General features: G+C 57.9%; 1 protein-coding gene across 1 annotated transcript in view; it reads left to right on the top strand.

Annotated features, from left to right (window-relative positions):
- Nucleotides 1-18,875, top strand: part of LOC132385497 (zinc finger protein 497-like) — a 149,949-nt gene that overhangs the window by 38,078 nt on the left and 92,996 nt on the right. Inside the window, exon 2 of the mRNA XM_059957610.1 lies at nt 4,470-5,128. Within this exon, the coding sequence (XP_059813593.1) occupies nt 4,476-5,128 (653 nt within the window). The 5' untranslated portion in view covers nt 4,470-4,475. The remainder of the gene's footprint in view (nt 1-4,469; nt 5,129-18,875) is intronic.

The following is an 18,875-nucleotide window of genomic DNA, read 5'->3' as shown; positions in this document are numbered from 1 at the left end:
GTGGGAGCTGTCCCTGCAGAGTGATGAGAGGAGAGCTGGTCCGGAGTGAAGGGGTAGGAGCTGTCCCTGCAGGGTGATGAGAGGAGGGCTGGTCCGGAGTGAAAGGGGTAGGAGCTGTCCCTGCAGAGTGATGAGAGGAGGGCTGGTCCGGAGTGAAGGGTTAGGAGCTGTCCCTGCAGGGTGATGAGAGGAGGGCTGGTCCGGAGTGAAGGGGTAGGAGCTGTCCCTGCAGAGTGATGAGAGGAGGGCTGGTCCGGAGTGAAGGGGTAGGAGCTGTCCCTGCAGGGTGATGAGAGGAGGGCTGGGTCCGGAGTGAAGGGGTAGGAGCTGTCCCTGCAGGGTGGTGAGAGGAGGGCTGTTCCGGAGTGAAGGGGGTAGGAGCTGTCTCTGCAGTGTGATGAGAGGAGGGCTGGTCCGGAGTGAAGGGGTAGGAGCTGTCCCTGCAGGGTGATGTGAGGAGGGCTGGTCCGGAGTGAAGGGGTAGGAGCTGTCCCTGCAGGGTGATGAGAGGAGGGCTGGTCCGGAGTGAAGGGGTAGGAGCTGTCCCTGCAGGGTGATGAGAGGAGGGCTGGTCCGGAGTGAAGGGGTAGGAGCTGTCCCTGCAGAGTGATGAGAGGAGGGCTGGTCCGGAGTGAAGGGGTAGGAGCTGTCCCTGCAGGGTGGTGAGGAGGGCTGGTCCGGAGTGAGGGGGTAGGAGCTGTCCCTGCAGGGTGATGAGGAGGAGGGCTGGTCGGAGTGAAGGGGTAGGAGCTGTCCCTGCAGAGTGATGAGAGGAGGGGCTGGTCCGGAGTGAAGGGGTAGGAGCTGTCCCTGCAGAGTGATGAGAGGAGGGCTGGTCCGGAGTGAAGGGGTAGGAGCTGTCCCTGCAGAGTGATGAGCGGAGGGCTGGTCCGGAGTGAAGGGGTAGGAGCTGTCACTGCAGAGTGGGGAGAGGAGGGCTGGTCCGGAGTGAAGGGGTAGGAGCTGTCCCTGCAGAGTGGTGAGAGGAGGGATGGTCCGGAGTGAAGGGGTAGGAGCTGTCCCTGCAGAGTGATGAGAGGAGGGCTGGTCCGGAGTGAAGGGGTAGGAGCTGTCCCTGCAGAGTGATGAGAGGAGGGCTGGTCCGGAGTGAAGGGGTAGGAGCTGTCCCTGCAGAGTGGGAAGAGGAGGGCTGGTCCGGAGTGAAGGGGCAGGAGCTGTCCCTGCAGAGTGATGAGAGGAGGGCTGGTCCGGAGGTGAAGGGGTAGGAGCTGTCCCTGCCAGAGTGATGAGGAGGGCTGGTCCGGAGTGAAGGGGTAGGAGCTGTCACTGCAGGAGTGGGGAGAGGAGGGCTGGTCCGGAGTGAAGGGGTAGGAGCTGTCCCTGCAGAGTGGTGAGAGGAGGGATGGTCCGGAGTGAAGGGGTAGGAGCTGTCCCTGCAGAGTGATGAGAGGAGGGCTGGTCCGGAGTGAAGGGGTAGGAGCTGTCCCTGCAGAGTGATGAGAGGAGGGCTGGTCCGGAGTGAAGGGGTAGGAGCTGTCCCTGCAGAGTGGGAAGAGGAGGGCTGGTCCGGAGTGAAGGGGCAGGAGCTGTCCCTGCAGAGTGATGAGAGGAGGGCTGGTCCGGAGTGAAGGGGTAGGAGCTGTCCCTGCAGAGTGATGAGAGGAGGGCTGGTCCGGAGTGATGGGGTAGGAGCTGTCCCTGCAGAGTGATCAGAGGAGGGCTGGTCCGGAGTGAAGGGGTAGGAGCTGTCCCTGCAGGGTGGTGAGAGGAGGGCTGGTCCGGAGTGAAGGGGTAGGAGCTGTCCCTGCAGGGTGATGAGAGGAGGGCTGGTCCGGAGTGAAGGGGTAGGAGCTGTCCCTGCAGGGTGATGAGAGGAGGGCTGGTCCGGAGTGAAGGGGTAGGAGCTGTCCCTGCAGGGTGGTGAGAGGAGGGCTGGTCCGGAGTGAAGGGGTAGGAGCTGTCCCTGCAGGGTGATGAGAGGAGGGCTGGTCCGGAGTGAAGGGGTAGGAGCTGTCCCTGCAGGGTGATGAGAGGAGGGCTGGTCCGGAGTGAAGGGGTAGGAGCTGTCCCTGCAGAGTGATGAGAGGAGGGCTGGTCCGGAGTGAAGGGGTAGGAGCTGTCCCTGCAGAGTGATGAGAGGAGGGCTGGTCCGGAGTGAAGCGGTAGGAGCTGTCCCTGCAGGGTGGTGAGAGGAGGGCTGGTCCGGAGTGAAGGGGTAGGAGCTGTCCCTGCAGGGTGATGAGAGGAGGGCTGGTCCGGAGTGAAGGGGTAGGAGCTGTCCCTGCAGAGTGATGAGCGGAGGGCTGGTCCGGAGTGAAGGGGTAGGAGCTGTCACTGCAGAGTGGGGAGAGGAGGGCTGGTCCGGAGTGAAGGGGTAGGAGCTGTCCCTGCAGAGTGGTGAGAGGAGGGATGGTCCGGAGTGAAGGGGTAGGAGCTGTCCCTGCAGAGTGATGAGAGGAGGGCTGGTCCGGAGTGAAGGGGTAGGAGCTGTCCCTGCAGAGTGGTGAGAGGAGGGCTGGTCCGGAGTGAAGGGGCAGGAGCTGTCCCTGCAGAGTGATGAGAGGAGGGCTGGTCCGGAGTGAAGGGGCAGGAGCTGTCCCTGCAGAGTGATGAGAGGAGGGCTGGTCCGGAGCGAAGGGGTAGGAGCTGTCCCTGCAGAGTGGTGAGAGGAGGGATGGTCCGGAGCGAAGGGGTAGGAGCTGTCCCTGCAGAGTGATGAGAGGAGGGCTGGTCCGGAGTGAAGGGGTAGGAGCTGTCCCTGCAGAGTGATGAGAGGAGGGCTGGTCCGGAGTGAAGGGGTAGGAGCTATCCCTGCAGAGTGATGAGAGGAGGGCTGGTCCGGAGTGAAGGGGTAGGAGCTGTCCCTGCAGAGTGGGGAGAGGAGGGCTGGTCCGGAGTGAAGGGGCAGGAGCTGTCCCTGCAGAGTGATGAGAGGAGGGCTGGTCCGGAGTGAATGGTTAGGAGCTGTCCCTGCAGAGTGATGAGAGGAGGGCTGGTCCGGAGTGAAGGGGTAGGAGCTGTCCCTGCAGAGTGATGAGAGGAGGGCTGGTCCGGAGTGAAGGGGTAGGAGCTATCCCTGCAGAGTGATGAGAGGAGGGCTGGTCCGGAGTGAAGGGGTAGGAGCTGTCCCTGCAGAGTGGGGAGAGGAGGGCTGGTCCGGAGTGAAGGGGCAGGAGCTGTCCCTGCAGAGTGATGAGAGGAGGGCTGGTCCGGAGTGAATGGTTAGGAGCTGTCCCTGCAGAGTGATGAGAGGAGGGCTGGTCCGGAGTGAAGGGGTAGGAGCTGTCCCTGCAGAGTGATGAGAGGAGGGCTGGTCCGGAGTGAAGGGGTAGGAGCTGTCCCTGCAGAGTGGTGAGAGGAGGGCTGGTCCGGAGTGAAGGGGTAGGAGCTGTCCCTGCAGAGTGATGAGAGGGCTGGTCCGGAGTGAAGGGGTAGGAGCTGTCCCTGCAGAGTGGTGAGAGGAGGGCTGGTCCGGAGTGAAGGGGTAGGAGCTGTCCCTGCAGAGTGATGAGAGGAGGGCTGGTCCGGTGTGAAGGGGTAGGAGCTGTCCCTGCAGAGTGATGAGAGGAGGGCTGGTCCGGAGTGAAGGGGTAGGAGCTGTCCCTGCAGAGTGGGGAGAGGAGGGCTGGTCCGGAGTGAAGGGGCAGGAGCTGTCCCTGCAGAGTGATGAGAGGAGGGCTGGTCCGGAGTGAATGGTTAGGAGCTGTCCCTGCAGAGTGATGAGAGGAGGGCTGGTCCGGAGTGAAGGGGTAGGAGCTGTCCCTGCAGAGTGATGAGAGGAGGGCTGGTCCGGAGTGAAGGGGTAGGAGCTGTCCCTGCAGAGTGATGAGAGGAGAGCTGGTCCGGAGTGAAGGGGTCAGTGACAGACTGCTCTCCATGGTACCAGTCCGGAAATTTGCCGGGGACCGCTCCTCAGCATGGATGTGTTGGGTCCAGACGATGGATCTTCAGAGATGTTGCCACTGAGGAATCACCCTCTCCATTGATATGGACTGGTGTGTGGTCCCTCGACTTCCCTTCCTGAAATCCACAATCGATTCCTTGGTCTTACTGACTTTGAGACCAAGGTTGTCGATGCGACATCCCTCCCCTGCACCAGCTGACCTTTCTCACGCCTGTGCACCTCCTCGTCAGCATCTGAGATTGTGGCATTGGCGGAGATGTCGATGGCATTTGAGCCGTGTCCAGCCACGCAGTTGTGAGTGTAGAGCAGTGGGCGGAGCACATGTTGCTGCTCAGTGAGGTTCAGACCCTCCAATCTGTAACTGACTGTGAGGACGTCGAGATGCAGCTGCAGAGGGAGGTACAGAGGCCCAGCTTTGGGAGGTTGTTGCTGAGAACTGAGGATATGATTGTATTGAATGCTGAGCAGTGGCCAGATGCAGGTATTACTACTGCCCAGGTGATCGAAGGTGGAGTGCAGAGCCCACGAGCAGAGCAGGGCAGGAGGGTGAGCGAGACTGAAAGGGAGAAGATGTGCTTGCTGACCGTTCCTCCTCACCCCGCAGAGGCCGATGGACGGCGAGCAGGCGCAGGAGCGCCCAGAGCCCGGTCCGCACATCCGTCAGTCGGCGCCGAAGGGAGCGGGAGGCGTCCATTCGGGAAGAGGGGAGGAGGGAGGAGGAGGGGGGCGGAGTGGACCCCGGAGACGCTGCCGGCCCGACCAGCGTGGTTTCATCTGCTCTGACTGCGGGAAGACCTTTGAACACTCCTGCCATTTTGAGCGTCACCTACGGGTGCACACGGGCGAGCGGCCCTTCAAGTGCCCCACCTGTGAGAAAGACTTCAACCACAAGTCAAACCTGGTGCGTCACGAGCGTACTCACACCGGCGAGCGGCCCTTCCGCTGCCAGACATGCGGCAAGGAGTTCAGCCAGCCCTCCAACCTGGTCAAACACCAGCTGACCCACACCGGAGAGAAGCCCTTCGGCTGCCAGACCTGCGGGCGGGCCTTCAGCAGGCTGTCCAACCTGGCCACCCACCAGCGCACCCACACTGGAGAGCGGCCCTTCCGCTGCCCTGTCTGCGCCAAGGATTTCAGCCAGTCCTCCATCCTGCGGCGGCACCAGCGTATCCACACCCGCGACAAGCCCTTCCACTGCCCACTCTATGCAGGGGGCCGGGCAGGACGCGGGGCAGTAACACTCAGAGCGTCTGAGGGTGACAGGTAAGCAGAGAGGGGCTGATGATGCAGCAGAGAGCATGGTTAGAACAGGGAGAGATAGAGAGAGCAGATAAACACAAACCCGGTAACAGAGAGGCAGTTAGAAACCCTTAAGGGGACAGACCCCGATTGACACAGACAAACAATCTCCAATACCCAGAGAGAGAGAGAGCCCGATACCCAGAGAAAGAGGGAGAGAGAGACCCCGATACCCAGAGAGAGAGACACCGATACCCGGAGAGAGAGAGAGACCGATACCCAGAGCGACAGAGAGACCACGATACCCAGTGAGAGAGAGAGACCCCAATACACAGGGAGACAGAGACACCCCGATACCCAGAGAGAGAGAGACCCCAATACCCAGAGAGAGAGAGAGAGACCGATACCCAGAGGGAGAGAGACCCCGATACAGAGAGAGAGACACCGAAACCCTGAGAGAGAGAGACCACGATACCCAGAGAGAGAGAGAACCCAATGCCCACAGAGAGAGAGACCCCGATACCCAGAGAGAGAGAGAGAGTGGGCCCCGATACCCAGAGAGAGAGAGAGACCCCGATACCCAGAGAGGGAGACCCCGAAAGCCAGAGAGAGAGAGACACCCTGATACCCAGAGAGAGAGACACCGATACCCAGTGAGAGAGAGACCCCAATACACAGGGAGAGAGAGAGACACCGATACCCAGAGAGAGAGAGAGAGAGACCCCGATACCCAGAGAGAGAGAGAGCCAGATAACCAGAGAGAGATACCCCGATACCCAGAGAGAGAGAGAGAAACTCCGATACCCAGAGAGAGACCCCGATACCCAGAGAGAGATACCCTGATACCCAGAGAGAGAGAGACTTTGATACCCAGATGGGGGGAGAGAGAGAGAGAGACAGACCCCGATACCCAGAGAGAGAGTGACCCTGATACCCAGAGAGAGAGAGACCCCGATACCCAGAGAGAGAGAGAGAGACCCCGATACCCAGAGAGAGAGAGATACCCCGATACCCAGAGAGAGGCACCGATACCCAGAGAGAGGCACCGATACCCAGAGAGACCCCGATACCCAGAGAGACCCCGATACCCAGAGAGTGAGACCCCGATACCCAGAGAGAGACTTTGATACCCAGAGAGACCCCGATACCCAGAGAGAGGCACCGATACCCAGAGAGAGGCACCGATACCCAGAGAGAGGCACCGATACCCAGAGAGAGGCACCGATACCCAGAGAGAGACCCCGATACCCAGAGAGAGTGAGTTTGATACCCAGAGAGAGAGACCCCGATACCCAGAGAGAGAGACCCCGAGACCCAGAGAGTGACCCCGATACCCAGAGGCAGAGATACCCCGATACCCAGAGAGAGAGAGAGACCCCGATACCCAGAGAGAGAGAGAAAGACTCTGATACCCGGAGAGGGAGAGAGAAAGAGACCACAATACACAGTCAGAGAGAGAGTCACCAATACCCAGAGAGAGAGAAAGACCCCGATACCCAGAGAGAGGGACCCCGATACCCAGAGAGAGAGAGAGAGACCCCGATACCCAGAGAGAGAGAGATACCCCGATACCCAGAGAGAGGCACCGATACCCAGAGAGAGAGACCCCGATACCCAGAGAGACCCCGATACCCAGAGAGAGACTTTGATACCTAGAGAGACCCCGATACCCAGAGAGAGGGACCTCGATACCCAGAGAGAGAGATCCCGATACCCAGAGAGAGAGAGAGAGACCCCGATACCCAGAGAGAGAGAGAGAGACCCCGATACCCAGAGAGAGAGAGATACCCCGATACCCAGAGAGAGGCACCGATACCCAGAGAGTGAGACCCCGATACCCAGAGAGAGACTTTGATACCCAGAGAGACCCCGATACCCAGAGAGAGGGACCTCGATACCCAGAGAGAGAGATCCCGATACCCAGAGAGAGAGAGAGAGAGAGACCCCGATACCCAGAGAGAGAGAGATACCCCGATACCCAGAGAGAGAGACACCGATACCCAGAGGCAGAGATACCCCGATACCCAGAGAGAGAGAGAGACCCCGATACCCAGAGAGGGAGAGATACCCCGATACCCAGAGAGAGAGACACCGATACCCAGAGGCAGAGATACCCCGATACCCAGAGAGAGAGAGAGACCCCGATACCCAGAGAGGGAGCGAGAGAGACCCCGATACCCAGAGAGAGAGAGACCCCGATACCCAGAGAGAGAGAGAAAGACTCTGATACCCGGAGAGGGAGAGAGAAAGAGACCACAATACACAGGCAGAGAGAGAGTCACCAATACCCAGAGAGAGAGAAAGACCCCAATACCCAGAGAGAGGCACCGATACCCAGAGAGAGGCACCGATACCCAGAGAGAGGCACTGATACCCAGAGAGAGAGACCCCGATACCCAGAGAGACCCCAATACCCAGAGAGTGAGACCCCGATACCCAGAGAGAGACTTTGATACCCAGAGAGACCCCGATACCCAGAGAGAGGGACCTCGATACCCAGAGAGAGAGATCCCGATACCCAGAGAGAGAGAGAGACCCCGATACCCAGAGAGAGAGAGAGAGACCCCGATACCCAGAGAGAGAGAGATACCCCGATACCCAGAGAGAGGCACCGATACCCAGAGAGACCCCGATACCCAGAGAGTGAGACCCCGATACCCAGAGAGTGAGACCCCGATACCCAGAGAGAGACTTTGATACCCAGAGAGACCCCGATACCCAGAGAGAGGGACCTCGATACCCAGAGAGAGAGATCCCGATACCCAGAGAGAGAGAGAGAGAGACCCCGATACCCAGAGAGAGAGAGATACCCCGATACCCAGAGAGAGAGACACCGATACCCAGAGGCAGAGATACCCCGATACCCAGAGAGAGAGAGAGACCCCGATACCCAGAGAGGGAGCGAGAGAGACCCCGATACCCAGAGAGAGAGAGACCCCGATACCCAGAAAGAGAGAGAAAGACTCTGATACCCGGAGAGGGAGAGAGAAAGAGACCACAATACACAGGCAGAGAGAGAGTCACCAATACCCAGAGAGAGAGAAAGACCCCGATACCCAGAGAGAGAGAGAGCGACCCCGATACCCAGAGAGAGGCACCGATACCCAGAGAGAGGCACCGATACCCAGAGAGAGGCACCGATACCCAGAGAGAGAGACCCCGATACCCAGAGAGACCCCAATACCCAGAGAGTGAGACCCCGATACCCAGAGAGAGACTTTGATACCCAGAGAGACCCCGATACCCAGAGAGAGGGACCTCGATACCCAGAGAGAGAGATCCCGATACCCAGAGAGAGAGAGAGAGACCCCGATACCCAGAGAGAGAGAGAGAGAGAGTCCCCGATACCCAGAGAGGGAGACCCCGAAAGCCAGAGAGAGAGAGAGAGAGACACCCTGATACCCAGTGAGAGAGACACCGATACCCAGAGAGAAAGAGAGACCGATACCCAGAGCGAGAGAGAGACCACGATACCCAGAGAGAGAGAGACCCCAATACCCAGAGAGAAAGAGAGCCAGATAACCAGAGAGAGATACCCCGATACCCAGAGAGAGAGAGAGAGACTCCGATACCCAGAGAGAGAGAGACCCCGATACCCAGAGAGAGATACCCTGATACCCAGAGAGAAAGAGACTTTGATACCCAGATGGGGGGAGAGAGAGAGAGAGAGAGACAGACCCCGATACCCAGAGAGAGAGAGAGAGACCCCGATACCCAGAGAGAGAGACACCGATACCCAAAGAGAGAGACACCGATACCCAGAGAGAGATAGACCCCTATACCCAGAGAGATAGAAAGAGAGAGACCCCGATACCCAGCGCGACCCCGATACCCATAGAGTGAGAGAGACCCCGATACCCGGAGAGTGAGAGAGAGAGACCCCGATACCCAGAGAGAGAGAGGCCCCGATACCCAGAGAGAGAGAGGCCCCGATACCCAGAGTGAGAGAGACCCCAACACCCAGAGAGAGAGAGAAAAGACCCTGATACCCAGAGGGAGAGAGACCCCGATACCCAGAGAGGGAGAGAGACCCCGATACCCAGAGAGGGAGAGAGAGAGAGAGACCCCGATACCCAGAGAGAGAGAGAGAGAGAGAGACCCCGATACCCAGAGAGAGAGAGAACCCAATGCCCACAGAGAGAGAGACCCCGATACCCAGAGAGAGAGAGAGAGTGGGCCCCGATACCCAGAGATAGAGAGAGAGAAACCCCGATACCCAGAGAGGGAGAGAGACCCCGATACCCAGAGAGGGAGAGAGACCCCGATACCCAGAGAGGGAGAGAGACCCCGATACCCAGAGAGAGAGAGAGACCCCGATACACAGAGAGGGAGAGAGACCCCGATACCCAGAGAGAGAGAGACCCCGATACAGAGAGAGAGAGAGAGAGAGAGAGACCCCGATACCCAGAGAGAGAGAGATACCCCGATACCCAGAGAGAGGCACCGATACCCAGAGAGAGAGACCCCGATACCCAGAGAGACCCCGATACCCAGAGAGTGAGACCCCGATACCCAGAGAGAGACTTTGATACCCAGAGAGACCCCGATACCCAGAGAGGGACCTCGATACCCAGAGAGAGAGATCCCGATACCCAGAGAGAGAGAGAGAGACCCCGATACCCAGAGAGAGAGAGATACCCCGATACCCAGAGAGAGGCACCGATACCCAGAGAGAGACCCCGATACCCAGAGAGAGTGAGTTTGATACCCAGAGAGACCCCGATACCCAGAGAGAGAGACCCCGATACCCAGAGAGAGAGACCCCGATACCCAGAGAGACCTCGATACCCAGAGAGAGAGACCCCGATACCCAGAGAGTGACCCCGATACCCAGAGGCAGAGATACCCCGATACCCAGAGAGAGAGACCTCGATACCCAGAGAGAGAGACCTCGATACCCAGAGAGAGAGACCCCGATACCCAGAGAGTGACCCCGATACCCAGAGGCAGAGATACCCCGATACCCAGAGAGAGAGAGACCCCGATACCCAGAGAGGGAGCGAGAGAGACCCCGATACCCAGAGAGAGAGAGACCCCAATACCCAGAGAGAGAGAGAAAGACTCTGATACCCGGAGAGGGAGAGAGAAAGAGACCACAATACACAGACAGAGAGAGAGTCACCAATACCCAGAGAGAGAGAAAGACCCCGATACCCAGAGAGACCCCGATACCCAGAGAGAGGGACCTCGATACCCAGAGAGAGAGAGAGAGAGACCCCGATACCCAGAGAGAGAGAGATACCCCGATACCCAGAGAGAGGCACCGATACCCAGAGAGAGACACCGATACCCAGAGAGAGACACCGATACCCAGAGAGAGAGAGACCCCGATACCCAGAGAGAGAGTGACCCCGATACCCAGAGAGAGAGAGAGACCCCGATACCCAGAGAGAGGCACCGATACCCAGAGAGAGACCCCGGTACCCAGAGAGAGAGAGAAAGACTCTGATACCCGGAGAGGGAGAGAGAAAGAGACCACAATACACAGGCAGAGAGAGAGTCACCGATACCCAGAGAGAGAGAAAGACCCCGATACCCAGAGAGACCCCGATACCCAGAGAGACCCCGATACCCAGAGAGACCCCGATACCCAGAGAGAGGGACCCCGATACCCAGAGAGTGAGACCCCGATACCCAGAGAGAGACTTTGATACCCAGAGAGACCCCGATACCCAGAGAGAGACTTTGATACCCAGAGAGACCCCGATACCCAGAGAGAGGGACCTCGATACCCAGAGAGAGAGATCCCGATACCCAGAGAGAGAGAGAGAGAGACCCCGATACCCAGAGAGAGAGAGATACCCCGATACCCAGAGAGAGGCACCGATACCCAGAGAGAGAGGCACCGATACCCAGAGAGAGAGACCCCGATACCCAGAGAGACCCCGATACCCATAGAGTGAGAGAGACCCCGATACCCGGAGAGTGAGAGAGAGAGACCCCGATACCCAGAGAGAGAGAGAACCCAATGCCCACAGAGAGAGAGACCCCGATACCCAGAGAGAGTGGGCCCCGATACCCAGAGATAGAGAGAGAGAGTCCCCGATACCCAGAGAGGGAGACCCCGAAAGCCAGAGAGAGAGAGAGAGACCCCGATACCCAGAGAGAGAGAGATACCCCGATACCCAGAGAGAGGCACCGATACCCAGAGAGAGAGACCCCGATACCCAGAGAGACCCCGATACCCAGAGAGTGAGACCCCGATACCCAGAGAGAGACTTTGATACCTTGAGAGACCCCGATACCCAGAGAGGGACCTCGATACCCAGAGAGAGAGAGAGAGACCCCGATACCCAGAGAGAGAGAGATACCCCGATACCCAGAGAGAGGCACCGATACCCAGAGAGAGACCCCGATACCCAGAGAGAGTGAGTTTGATACCCAGAGAGACCCCGATACCCAGAGAGAGAGACCCCGATACCCAGAGAGACCTCGATACCCAGAGAGAGAGACCCCGATACCCAGAGAGTGACCCCGATACCCAGAGGCAGAGATACCCCGATACCCAGAGAGACCTCGATACCCAGAGAGAGAGACCCCGATACCCAGAGAGTGACCCCGATACCCAGAGGCAGAGATACCCCGATACCCAGAGAGAGAGAGAGACCCCGATACCCAGAGAGGGAGCGAGAGAGACCCCGATACCCAGAGAGAGAGAGACCCCGATACCCAGAGAGAGAGAGAAAGACTCTGATACCCGGAGAGGGAGAGAGAAAGAGACCACAATACACAGACAGAGAGAGAGTCACCAATACCCAGAGAGAGAGAAAGACCCCGATACCCAGAGAGACCCCGATACCCAGAGAGAGGGACCTCGATACCCAGAGAGAGAGAGAGAGAGACCCCGATACCCAGAGAGAGAGAGATACCCCGATACCCAGAGAGAGGCACCGATACCCAGAGAGAGGCACCGATACCCAGAGAGAGGCACCGATACCCAGAGAGAGGCACCGATACCCAGAGAGAGACACCGATACCCAGAGAGAGAGAGAGAGACCCCGATACCCAGAGAGAGAGAGACCCCGATACCCAGAGAGAGAGTGACCCCGATACCCAGAGAGAGAGAGAGACCCCGATACCCAGAGAGAGGCACCGATACCCAGAGAGAGACCCCGATACCCAGAGAGAGAGAGAAAGACTCTGATACCCGGAGAGGGAGAGAGAAAGAGACCACAATACACAGGCAGAGAGAGAGTCACCAATACCCAGAGAGAGAGAAAGACCCCGATACCCAGAGAGACCCCGATACCCAGAGAGAGGGACCCCGATACCCAGAGAGTGAGACCCCGATACCCAGAGAGAGACTTTGATACCCAGAGAGACCCCGATACCCAGAGAGAGGGACCTCGATACCCAGAGAGAGGGACCTCGATACCCAGAGAGAGAGATCCCGATACCCAGAGAGAGAGAGAGAGACCCCGATACCCAGAGAGAGAGAGATACCCCGATACCCAGAGAGAGGCACCGATACCCAGAGAGAGACCCCGATTCCCAGAGAGAGGCACCGATACCCAGAGAGAGAGGCACCGATACCCAGAGAGAGAGACCCCGATACCCAGAGAGACCCCGATACCCATAGAGTGAGAGAGACCCCGATACCCGGAGAGTGAGAGAGAGAGACCCCGATACCCAGAGAGAGAGAGAACCCAATGCCCACAGAGAGAGAGACCCCGATACCCAGAGAGAGTGGGCCCCGATACCCAGAGATAGAGAGAGAGAGTCCCCGATACCCAGAGAGGGAGACCCCGAAAGCCAGAGAGAGAGAGAGAGACACCCTGATACCCAGAGAGAGAGAGACCGATACCCAGTGAGAGAGAGAGAGACCCCAATACACAGGGAGAGAGAGAGACACCGATACCCGTAGAGAGAGTGACCCCGATACCCAGAGAGAGAGAGAGACCCCGATACCCAGAGAGGGAGCGAGAGAGACCCCGATACCCAGAGAGAGAGAGACCCCGATACCCAGAGAGAGAGAGAAAGACTCTGATACCCGGAGAGGGAGAGAGAAAGAGACCACAATACACAGACAGAGAGAGAGTCACCAATACCCAGAGAGAGAGAAAGACCCCGATACCCAGAGAGACCCCGATACCCAGAGAGAGGGACCTCGATACCCAGAGAGAGAGATCCCGATACCCAGAGAGAGAGAGAGAGACCCCGATACCCAGAGAGAGAGAGATACCCCGATACCCAGAGAGAGGCACCGATACCCAGAGAGAGACCCCGATACCCAGAGAGAGGCACCGATACCCAGAGAGAGAGACCCCGATACCCAGAGAGTTCCCGATACCCATAGAGTGAGAGAGACCCCGATACCCGGAGAGTGAGAGAGAGAGACCCCGATACCCAGAGAGAGAGAGAACCCAATGCCCACAGAGAGAGAGACCCCGATACCCAGAGAGAGTGGGCCCCGATACCCAGAGATAGAGAGAGAGAGTCCCCGATACCCAGAGAGGGAGACCCCGAAAGCCAGAGAGAGAGAGAGAGACACCCTGATACCCAGAGAGAGAGAGACCGATACCCAGTGAGAGAGAGAGACCGATACCCAGTGAGAGAGAGAGACCGATACCCAGAGCGAGAGAGAGACCCCGATACCCAGAGAGAGAGAGAGCCAGATAACCAGAGAGAGATACCCCGATACCCAGAGAGAGAGAGAGACTCCGATACCCAGAGAGAGAGAGACCCCGATACCCAGAGAGAGATACCCTGATACCCAGAGAGAAAGAGACTTTGATACCCAGATGGGGGGAGAGAGAGAGAGAGAGACAGACCCCGATACCCAGAGAGAGAGTGACCCCGATACCCAGAGAGTGAGACCCCGATACCCAGAGAGAGACTTTGATACCCAGAGAGACCCCGATACCCAGAGAGAGGGACCTCGATACCCAGAGAGAGAGATCCCGATACCCAGAGAGAGAGAAAGAGACCCCGATACCCAGAGAGAGAGAGATACCCCGATACCCAGAGAGAGAATACCCCGATACCCAGAGAGAGGCACCGATACCCATTGAGAGGCACCGATACCCAGAGAGAGACCCCGATACCCAGAGAGAGTTTGATACCCAGAGAGAGACCCCGATACCCAGAGAGAGACCCCAATACCCAGAGAGAGACCCCGATACCCAGAGAGAGAGAGAGAGACCCCAATACCCAGAGAGAGAGACCCCAATACCCAGAGAGAGAGACACCGATACCCAAAGAGAGAGACCTCGATACCCAGAGAGAGAGAGAGAGAGAGCGAGGACCCCAATACACAGGCAGAGAGAGAGACACCGATACCCAGAGAGAGATAGACCCCGATACCCAGAGAGATAGAAAGAGAGAGACCCCGATACCCAGCGCGACCCCGATACCCATAGAGTGAGAGAGACCCCGATACCCGGAGAGTGAGAGAGAGAGACCCCGATACCCAGAGAGAGAGAGGCCCCGATACCCAGAGTGAGAGAGACCCCAACACCCAGAGAGAGAGAGAAAAGACCCTGATACCCAGAGGGAGAGAGTCCCCGATACCCAGAGAGGGAGAGAGACCCCGATACCCAGAGAGGGAGAGAGACCCCGATACCCAGAGAGGGAGAGAGACCCCGATACAGAGAGAGAGAGAGACACCGAAACCCTGAGTGAGAGAGAGACCACGATACCCAGAGAGAGAGAGACCCCGATACCCAGAGAGAGAGAGAACCCAATGCCCACAGAGAGAGAGACCCCGATACCCAGAGAGGGAGAGAGACCCCGATACCCAGAGGGAGAGAGACCCCGATACAGAGAGAGAGACACCGAAACCCTGAGAGAGAGAGACCACGATACCCAGAGAGAGAGAGAACCCAATGCCCACAGAGAGAGAGACCCCGATACCCAGAGAGAGAGAGAGAGTGGGCCCCGATACCCAGAGATAGAGAGAGAGAGACCCCGATACCCAGAGAGGGAGACCCCGAAAGCCAGAGAGAGAGAGAGAGAGACAGCCTGATACCCAGAGAGAGAGACACCGATACCTAGTGAGAGAGAGAGACCCCGATACACAGAGAGAGAGAAAGACCCCAATACCCAGAGAGAGAGACACCCCGATACCCAGAGGGAGAGAGACCGATACCCAGAGAGAGAGAGAGACCCCGATACCCAGAGAGAGAGAGAGAGAGACCCCGATACCCAGAGAGAGAGAGAGAGAGACCCCGATACCCAGAGAGAGAGAGAGCCAGATAACCAGAGAGAGATACCCCGATACCCAGAGAGAGATACCCCGATACCCAGAGAGAGAGAGAGAGACTCCGATACCCAGAGAGAGAGAGACCCCGATACCCAGAGAGAGATACCCTGATACCCAGAGAGAGAGAGACTTTGATACCCAGATGGGGGGAGAGAGAGAGAGAGAGACAGACCCCGATACCCAGAGAGAGAGTGACCCTGATACCCAGAGAGAGAGAGACCCCGATACCCAGAGAGAGAGAGAGAGACCCCGATACCCCGATACCCAGAGAGATACCCCGATACCCAGAGAGAGGCACCGATACCCAGAGGCACCGATACCCAGAGAGAGAGACCCCGATACCCAGAGAGAGAGACCCCGATACCCAGAGAGAGAGACCCCGATACCCAGAGAGTGAGACCCCAATACCCAGAGAGAGACTTTGATACCCAGGGAGACCCCGATACCCAGAGAGAGGGACCTCGATACCCAGAGAGAGGGACCTCGATACCCAGAGAGAGAGAGAGAGACCCCGATACCCAGAGAGAGAGAGATACCCCGATACCCAGAGAGAGGCACCGATACCCAGAGAGAGACCCGGATACCCAGAGAGAGTGAGTTTGATACCCAGAGAGACCCCGATACCCAGAGAGAGAGACCCCGAGACCCAGAGAGACCTCGATACCCAGAGAGAGAGACCCCGATACCCAGAGAGAGAGACCCCGATACCCAGAGAGTGACCCCGATACCCAGAGGCAGAGATACCCCGATACCCAGAGAGAGAGAGAGAGACCCCGATACCCAGAGAGGGAGCGAGAGAGACCCCGATACCCAGAGAGAGAGTGAAAGACTCTGATACCCGGAGAGGGAGAGAGAAAGAGACCACAATACACAGGCAGAGAGAGAGTCACCAATACCCAGAGAGAGAGAAAGACCCCGATACCCAGAGAGAGACACCCCGATACCCAGAGAGAGAGAGAGAGACCCCGATACCCAGAGAGAGAGAGACCCCGATACCCAGAGAGAGAGACCCCGATACCCAGAGAGAGAGACCCCGATACCCAGAGAGAGAGACCCCGATACCCAGAGAGAGATACCCCGATACCCAGAGAGAGAGAGAGAGACCCCGATACCCAGAGAGAGAGAGACCCCGATACCCAGAGAGAGAGAGAGAGACCCCGATACCCAGAGAGAGAGAGACCCCGATACCCAGAGAGAGAGAGACCCCGATACCCAGAGAGAGAGAGACCCCGATACCCAGAGAGAGAGAGACCCCGATACCCAGAGAGAGATACCCCGATACCCAGAGAGAGACCCCGATACCCAGAGAGGGAGAAAGACCCCGAAAGCCAGAGATGGAGAGAGAGAGAGACACCCCGATACCCAGAGAGAGAAACCCCGATACCCAGAGAGAGAGACACCGATACCCAGAGAGAGAAAGACCCTGATACCCAGAGAGAGATAGACCCCGATACCCAGAGAGATAGAAAGAGAGAGACCCCGATACCCAGAGTGACCCCGATACCGATAGAGTGAGATACCCCGATACCCGGAGAGTGAGAGAGAGAGACCCCGATACCCGGAGAGTGAGAGAGAGAGACCCCGATACCCGGAGAGTGAGAGAGACCCCGATACCCAGAGAGAGAGAGAGAGACACCGATACCCAGAGAGAGAGAGAGGCCCCGATACCCAGAGAGTGAGAGAGACCCCAACACCCAGAGAGAGAGAGAAAAGACCCTGATACCCAGTGGGAGAGAGACCCCGATACCCAGAGAGAGAGAGAAAGACTCTGATACCCGGAGAGGGAGAGAGAAAGACCCTGATACCCAGAGAGGGAGAGAGACCCCGATACCCAGAGAGAGAGAGACCCCGATACAGAGAGAGAGAGACCGAAAACCTGAGAGAGAGAGAAAGACCCCGATACCCAGAGAGAGAGAGAACCCAATGCCCACAGAGAGAGAGACCCCGATACCCAGAGAGAGAGAGAGAGACCCCGATACCCAGAGAGAGAGACACCAATACCCAGAGAGAGAGACACCGATACCCAGTGAGAGAGAGAGACCCCAATACACAGGGAGAGAGAGAGACACCGATACCCGTAGAGAGAGTGACCCCGATACCCAGAGAGAGAGAGAGAGAGACACCCTGATACCCAGAGAGAGAGACACCGATACCCAGTGAGAGAGAGAGACCCCAATACACAGGGAGAGAGAGAGACCCCAATACACAGGGAGAGAGAGAGACACCGATACCCGTAGAGAGAGTGACCCCGATACCCAGAGAGAGAGAGAGAGACCCCGATACCCAGAGAGTGAGAGAGACCCCAACACCCAGAGGGAGAGAGAAAAGACCCTGATACCAAGAGAGATAGAAAGAGAGAGAGCCCCCGATACCCAGGGAGAGAGAGAAAGACCCTGATACCCAGAGAGAGATAGAGACCCCGATACCCAGACCGACCCCGATACCCAGACCGACCCCCGATACCCAGAGAGAGAGAGAGACCCCGATACCCAGTGGGAGAGAGACCCCGATACACAGAGAGGGAGAGAGACCCCGATACCCAGAGGGAGAGAGACCCCGATACCCAGAGAGAGAGAGAGACCCCGATACCCAGAGGGAGAGAGACCCCGATACACAGAGAGGGAGCGAGAGAGACCCCGATACCCAGAGAGAGAGTGACCCCGATACCCAGAGAGAGAGAGACCCCAATACACAGGCAGAGAGAGAGACACCGATACCCAGAGAGAGAAAGACCCTGATACCCAGAGAGAGATAGACCCCGATACCCAGAGAGATAGAAAGAGAGAGACCCCGATACCCAGAGTGACCCCGATACCCATAGAGTGAGAGAGACCCCGATACCCGGAGAGTGAGAGAGAGAGACCCCGATACCCAGAGAGAGAGAGAGAGACACCGATACCCAGAGAGAGAGAGAGGCCCCGATACCCAGAGAGAGAGAGAGACCCCAACACCCAGAGAGAGAGAGAAAAGACCCTGATACCCAGTGGGAGAGAGACCCCGATACCCAGAGAGAGAGAGAAAGACTCTGATACCCGGAGAGGGAGAGAGAAAGACCCTGATACCCAGAGAGGGAGAGAGACCCCGATACCCAGAGAGAGAGAGACCCCGATACAGAGAGAGAGAGAGACACCGAAAACCTGAGAGAGAGAGAAAGACCCCGATACCCAGAGAGAGAGAGAACCCAATGCCCACAGAGAGAGAGACCACGATACCCAGAGAGAGAGAGAGAGACCCCGATACCCAGAGGGAGAGAGACCCCGATACACAGAGAGGGAGCGAGAGAGACCCCGATATCCAGAGAGAGAGAGAGACCGATACCCAGAGCGAGAGAGAGACCCCGATGCCCAGAGAGAGTTAGAGACCCCGATACCCAGAGAGAGAGCCAGATAACCAGAGAGACTCCGATACCCAGAGAGAGAGAGACCCCAATACCCAGAGAGAGATACCCTGATACCCAGAGAGAGAGAGACTTTGATACCCAGATGGGGGGAGAGAGAGAGAGAGAGAGAGAGAGAGACACAGACCCCGATACCCAGAGAGAGAGTGACCCTGATACCCAGAGAGAGACTT

This window comes from Hypanus sabinus (genome assembly GCF_030144855.1).
Source record: "Hypanus sabinus isolate sHypSab1 chromosome 24 unlocalized genomic scaffold, sHypSab1.hap1 SUPER_24_unloc_26, whole genome shotgun sequence".
Lineage (NCBI taxonomy): Eukaryota > Metazoa > Chordata > Chondrichthyes > Myliobatiformes > Dasyatidae > Hypanus > Hypanus sabinus.
This window is presented reverse-complemented; position numbering and strand designations above follow the sequence as displayed.